The following is a 7095-nucleotide window of genomic DNA, read 5'->3' as shown; positions in this document are numbered from 1 at the left end:
ATTATATATATATATATATATATAGATATATATATATTATAAATATATATATTAATCATATAAGGGTAGCAAAAAATTCAAGAAAATTCAAGAAAGATTTTCTGCAACCAGCGGCAAGTGAGAAAATAGTAATAGTCACAGACTATATATATATTCAACAAAATATTAGGGAATGACCCTGACAGGCCGTTCAACTCACTTGAAAAGAGCAGCTAACTCAAACCGCAAAATAGTAGTAATTCTGAAACTAAAGGAGAAATAAAAACATTTATCCCCTTCAACTTTGGGGGGATAAATGTTTTTATTTCTCCTTTAGTTCAGAATTACTATTTTGCGGTTTGAGTTTAGCTGCTCTTTTCAAGTGAGTTGAACGGCCTGTCAGGGTCATTCCTTAATATTATTGTTGTATATATATATATATATATATATATATATATATATATATATATATATATAATATATATTATATATTATATTACATTATATTATTTATACAGAGTAGCTAATATTCCGAGTACGCTGCAGTGTAAAAACATTTTCATTTAAGTACTTGTCACAAATGAGTTTGAATCCAATTTCTGAAATAACCGACATCAGTGAAAGCATTTATGTCTTCGTCACATTCGTACCCGAACGAGTTCACTCCTGCTAAAACCATTTCACCATTTGAGTTAGGACAATAAAGTGGACCTCCAGAATCACCCTGGAAAACAACAGAAATATGTTAGACGAGCAAAACGCCCCCCGTCCAATGGACGGTGCTGAGTTGTCAAACATTTAAACCAAATTTTCTCAAAACAACTTGTCTGACCGTCCCATAGGCCTCCGCTTTGAGAAACACTGGTTTAACCTAAATTTGAGACACCAGCAAAAGAAGAAATAAAGATAGACTTTTTTTCTATTCCAAAGAAAAACGATTTTATTCACACAAATATGCAACAGAAGAGTTTAAAGTACCAGTAATAATAAGGTTGTTGACTGGGAGAACGCAAACATGGTTTAAACAGTAAGCTTGGCAAGAAAGAAACGAAGTTAAGGCAAAATAATTTCCGACAGACAGAACGAATTTTATATAACAGCTGATGTACTTGCGCGTACAAATGCACGTTCCTACGGCTTTATCGATTGCATTCACACCTGGAATCGATTTTTGTAATTTTTGTCAAGACTTATACACGCCCTGATACCGTCGGTATCTACATATCATATTTGAGCGCAATCGGATGGAGGGTGCTCGAGATCCTAGAAGACACACATACACAGACAGAACGGATTTTATATAATATATATACATACACACACACACACACACACACACACAACACACAATATGAGTGGCTTATTAGCAATTTAACAACCTAAAGGTAAATTTATAGATGTCACTATGGTGACAGCGGGGACTAAGTAGTACCAGCATTGCTAGAAATAAGAGTCAAAACAACTCAAAAGCCGCAGAAGCACTATCTTAATGACTGAAAGTCATTAAGATAGTGCTCCTGTGGTTTTTGCCCTCTCTATCACTTTAGTGACGTGTGTGTGTGTGTGTGTGTGTCTGTGTGTGTGTGTAGCAGTGACATTCGTCCTAACCACGACTGCCACGTTATGTTGGCAAATAATCTTTACTCTAGAGTACTTTTACAGAATGTTTCTCGTTGAGAGGTTTACAAATAGTAATCTTCTATTTTATTAGATCAGTGGCTGTGTGTCACTTTGAAAACTATATTATATTTCGAACAAGAATTTAGCATCGCCACGTCTAGCCGAACAGTTATTCTGTACTGATGAAGGGAAATAACCCAGAAATCGTGATACACAGATATTGTTTTGTGCTGAGTGGTGATATTAAACTCCCGTGCTCAAAAATATAAGGACGCAGAGAGTGTGTCATACAGCTATCTGGAGACGATGTTTCCTGGGGCTAAATAGCAGTAACGTTCGTCCTAACCAGGACTGTCATGTTATGTTGTCTATCTGTCTCTGTCTGTCTGTCTATCTATCTATCTATCTATCTATCTATCTATCTATCTATCTATCTACACATCTATCTATCTATCTATCTATCTATCTATCTATCTATCTATCTATCTATCTATCTATCTATCCATCTATCTATCTATATATATATATATATTTATCTATCTAGCTATCTATCTGTCTGTCTGTCTGTCTGTCTATCTATCTATCTATCTATCTATCTATCTATCTATCTATCTATCTATCTATCTATCTATCAGCCTGTTTGTCTTTCTGTCTATCTATCTATCTATCTATCTATCTATCTATCTATCTATCTATCTATCTATACAGTACACGCACACATATGCATGTAAATGTGTGTTGGTGGTTTGCGTGTGATTTTATTTGTGGTATATGTGTATGTAGGTAGTTGGCGCGTGTTCATATATCAAATAGTATGAATGCAACTTACATGGCAAGTTGAGGCTCCACCTAGAACAAAATCACCAGCACAAAGAACACCTTCCGATATTTGCATAATTGAATTCTTTTTACACTCATCATGAGGAACAATGGGAAGCGGTACCTTATATAACGCATCGGGGATGTTCCCGTCAGCTGAAAAATAACACATGAAAAACCGAATAATGATTATCTTCAATAAGTTGATTAAAATAACGGCGTATATTACTCTTTTTACTCTTTTACTTGTTTCAGTCATTTGACTGTGGCCATACTGGAGCACCGCCTTTTAGTCGAGCAAATCGACCCCGGGACTTATTCTTTTATAAGCCCAGTACTTATTCTATCGGTCATTCTTTTGCCGAACCGCTAAGTGACGGCGACGTAAACACACCAGCATCGGTCGTCAAGCAATGCTAGGGAGACAAACACAGACACACAAACACATACACATACACACACACACATATATATACATATATACGACAGGCTTCCTTCAGTTTCCGTCTACCAAATCCACTCACAAGGCATTGGTCGACCTGGGGCTATAGCAGAAGACACTTACCCAAGATGCCACGCAGTGGGACTGAACCTGGAACCATGTGGTTGGTTAGCAAGCTACTTACCACACAGCCACTCCTGCGCCTATATCTGCATTAGTACGAGCACATAGATATATTCACGCTCATTTATAGTTACGAAGGTTCCGCCGAATGTTTGACAGCATTCTTCAGAAGGATCGCGAGTTCGAATCTCAGACCAGGCGATGTGTGTGTCTATGAGCAAAACACTTAAGCTCCACGCTGTTCCTGCAGAAGGTGATGGCGAACTTCTGCTGACTCTTTCACCACAACTTTCTCTCACTCTTTCCTGCCGTCCCGTCCAGGTGGGGAACCTATACGCCAATGAAACCGGGAAACCGGACCTTATGAGCCAGGCAGGGCTCGAGAAGGAACAAACAATACATATATATATATATATATATATATATATATATACATATATATATACATACATACATATATATATATACATACATATATATTATATATATATATATATATATATTATATATATAATATTATATATATCTAATATATATATATATATATATATATATATATATATAAGACAGGCTTCTTTCGGTTTCCGTCTCCCAAATTCACTCACGGGCTGTGTTCGGCCTGATCCTATAGTAAAAGACACTCTTTAAAGTATAGAGAATTTCGTGTAGCCACCTGTTGGCAACTTTTCTTTCCCACCCATTTTGTAGCAGGGTATTACCCATATTCTGGGCTCCTTTCACAGCTATACCCTGTTCGAAATCTGCATTAGTTTTTGTATGAAAAAAAATGGAAGGTGAGGGGTCTTGTTTGTAGTTTGTAGAGGAAACGTTAAACGTGGCTGAAAAAAAAAAAACATGGCCTTCCCCACTCCCACCCCAACTAAAAGACATGAAGAACTATGAAAGAAGGTGAAGTACCGGAGGTGGGGGAAGAAGATAGAACTAACAGTCGATCGTTCTAGAACTCCCAGAATAAAAACGTAAACACCTGAAAAACTTTCCCGCTATTCATTACTAAATGTCTTTCCACTCTTCTTCATTGTTAAAAGTAAAGAAGCTAGAAAAGATCTATTGTATTTCAGTCTAATTGTCATTGTATATGACTGAGGCTTTCCTTTCGCTGTCTCTATCGCTTCACTCCCTTTTCTCTACGGTTAAGAGAACGAAGGTACGTGGCTCAGTGGTTAGGGGTATTCGACCCACGATCGTAAAGTCATGAGTACGATTCCCTGCGGAATGAGTACGATTCTCTTTCGCTCTTTCTCCCTTACTCTCTCTCTTTCTCTCTCATTCTCTCTCTCTCTCTCTTTTTCTCTCTCCCTCACTCTCTCTCTTACTTCCTCTCTGTCCTCCTCTCGCTTTGCCACTCACTTCTTTGAAGCAAGTGTGACACACACGACAGGTACGCACAAAAAGTACAAATTGGCATATTAATATTATTGATTATACCTCGTTCAGAGATTTATTATTGCTTGCATACAGTTTTTCGAGATCAGTGACGAAAAGTTACTGGAAAAACGATATAAGGATTTGCATTGGAACACCTTTTCATCGAAAACCGGTGATTGTCGTACCCTGATAACAGGTCAAAACCTAGAAACTGCAGTCCGTGCGTATCACTTAGGTTGACGAGGGAAGGGCACAGAAAGTGTACCTAAAGCCAGCTGGAGACGATGTTCTCCTGGGGCTACAAGCTACAGTAACACCCACCCTTAGTAGTTAGCCATATTGAGATGGCAAGCATACCTCACAATATTATTGATTATTTCTGACAAAGTTTTATAATAAAACTCTTCTCCTACTTACGTGCCAATCTTCCCCAGCCAGCAGCGATGCATCTTGAAGTGCCAAACGTTTCTCCTTGACTTGCCAGTGATGCGAACCGGACACAGTTTCCTTCGCTGACTGATTGGTTTAGTGTCAATATGGCGATGTCATTCTCTTTGAAGGTAAAACAGAAATAGTACATGAGTGTATTATATGTACAACAACCAAGATGATATATATATGTTTGTATATATATGTGTGTGTATCTATATATACATTATCTATCTAGCTTTTTTCAAAGGTTTATCCTTTAAACTAGTTTTTTTTTTGTTTTTGTTTGATTATATCGTCATTTCTGTTCCATTCTAACAAAACTGTCCGACGAACGGGAACGTAAAACTCTGAGTAACAGTTTTTGTGATATTTCTGCTGTTTCTAAATAAAGTTATATATATATATATATATATATATATATATATATATATATATATATATATATGAGGAGGAGGAGACCCCCTTCGGCCATGAAAGACCGTGGGATTGCACCTAGAAAGTTACCCTCCCAGGCACAAGTCCGGGCAAGGTTGTTTATGGAAGGCCAGCAGTCGCCCATGCATACCAGCCTCCACTCTCCACACCGCTGATGTTATCCAAGGGAAAGGCAAAGGGGCCGATACAGCTTGGCACCAGTGAAGTCGCAGCTCATTTCTACAGCTGAGTGAACAGGAGCAACGTGAAATAAAGTGTCTTGCTCAAGAACACAACACACAGCCCAATCCAGGCTCATGGGCCCGGTTTCCCGGTTTCCATGGCGTGTGTGTTCCCCAGCTGGACGGGACACCAGTCCATCGCAGCGTTACTCATTTTTGCCAGCTGAGTGGACTGGAGCAACGTGAAATGAAGTGTTTGGCTCAAGAACACAACGCGTCGCCCGGTCCAGGAATCGAAACCACAATCTTACGATCATGATGCTGACACCCTAACCACTAAGCCACGCGCCTCCACAATATACATAGGCGAATATAATTGATATTAGGTATCTGTAAAAAAAATAATAATAATTAGACAAAACAAGGAAAGCAAGAAATAGGAAAATAGACTGAAATGTAGAGATGATTTTTTAAAAAAAGAGCCGAGAACGAAAGAATGGAAGGAAGAAATGAAGAAATTTAGGAAGAAAGAAGGAAAGAAGAACATGAATATATGGTAGTAGTAGTAGTAATACTCACTGACTATATAGTCTTCTGGATCACCTAAAATGTTTGTGTATTCACTATGCTTCACAATGTTGCTTACACTTCTTGAGTTAGATTTACGAGACCGTAGGTTGGAACCAATACTTACCTTAACCTTTTTGATGTCTCCTGTCCTAAAATCAGAGAAAATATATAACTGTTGAGCTGATTCTAATTGAATAACGCAACTTCCTTAAATTTTAATGTTAGCTCGTAAATTACACCATGAATTAAATTGGTTATAACGAATGTTTCTTGAACTACCTCGTTAGTTTCTTATGTCATACTGTCGTTTGGAGGCGCAATGGCCCAGTAGTAGCAGCAGGAACTGGCCCTGGCCGCAATGGCCCAGTGGTTAGGGCAGCGGACTCGCGGTCTTAGGATCGCGGTTTCGATTCCCAGACCGGGTGTTGTGAGTATTTATTGAGCGAAAACACCTAAACCTCCACGAGGCTCCGGCAGGGGATGGTGGTGAACCCTGCTGTACTCTTTCACCACAACTTTCTCTCACACTTTCTTCCTGTTTCTGTCGTACCTGTATTTCAAAGGGCCAGCCTTGTCACACTCTGTGTCACGCTGAATCTCCCCCGAGAACTACGTTAAGGGTACACGTGTCTGTGGAGTGCTCAGCCACTTGCAGGTTAATTTCACGAGCAGGCTGTCCAGTTGATCGGATCATCTGGAACACTCGTCGTCGTAACCGACGGAGAGCCACCACTATCGTTTAAATTCTACCAGAAGTTATTAAGGCCTACTGGCCTTTGAATTGTATTGCTATAACATTACCTTAAACCACGACGGCATGATTAGGCAGGGAGCTGGCAGAATCAGCATCATACCAAACAAAATGCTCTACAGCCCTTCTTCGAGATTTATGCCCCGAGTTAAAAATTCAGGTCGGCTTTTTCTTTTATCTCTTTCGGGGTCGATAAAATAAGTATCATTTGAGCACTGGGGTCAATGTAATCAACTTAACCGTCATCTTAACATTGCTGGCCTTATGCCAAAATTTGAAACCTTTAAATGCAGGCAATTATCCAGTGTGCCATGCCTTAAGATGGAACTGGATGAGAGTAGGAGGGATGGATGAGACGAGTTAGCATGAGATGA

General features: G+C 39.0%; 1 protein-coding gene across 1 annotated transcript in view; it reads right to left on the bottom strand.

Annotated features, from left to right (window-relative positions):
- Positions 1-470: 470 nt before the first annotated feature.
- Positions 471-7095, bottom strand: part of LOC115224434 (chymotrypsin-1) — a 7789-nt gene continuing 1164 nt past the window's right edge. The window contains exons 3-6 of the mRNA XM_029795336.2: positions 5980-6119; positions 4790-4924; positions 2429-2574; positions 471-703 (exon numbers count right to left, since the gene is read on the bottom strand). Of these exons, the coding sequence (XP_029651196.1) occupies positions 554-703; positions 2429-2574; positions 4790-4924; positions 5980-6119 (571 nt within the window). The 3' untranslated portion in view covers positions 471-553. The remainder of the gene's footprint in view (positions 704-2428; positions 2575-4789; positions 4925-5979; positions 6120-7095) is intronic.

This window comes from Octopus sinensis, linkage group LG25, assembly GCF_006345805.1.
Source record: "Octopus sinensis linkage group LG25, ASM634580v1, whole genome shotgun sequence".
Classification (NCBI taxonomy): Eukaryota; Metazoa; Mollusca; class Cephalopoda; order Octopoda; family Octopodidae; genus Octopus; species Octopus sinensis.
Note: the sequence above shows the minus strand (reverse complement) of the source record. Positions and strands in the feature narration are given on the sequence as shown.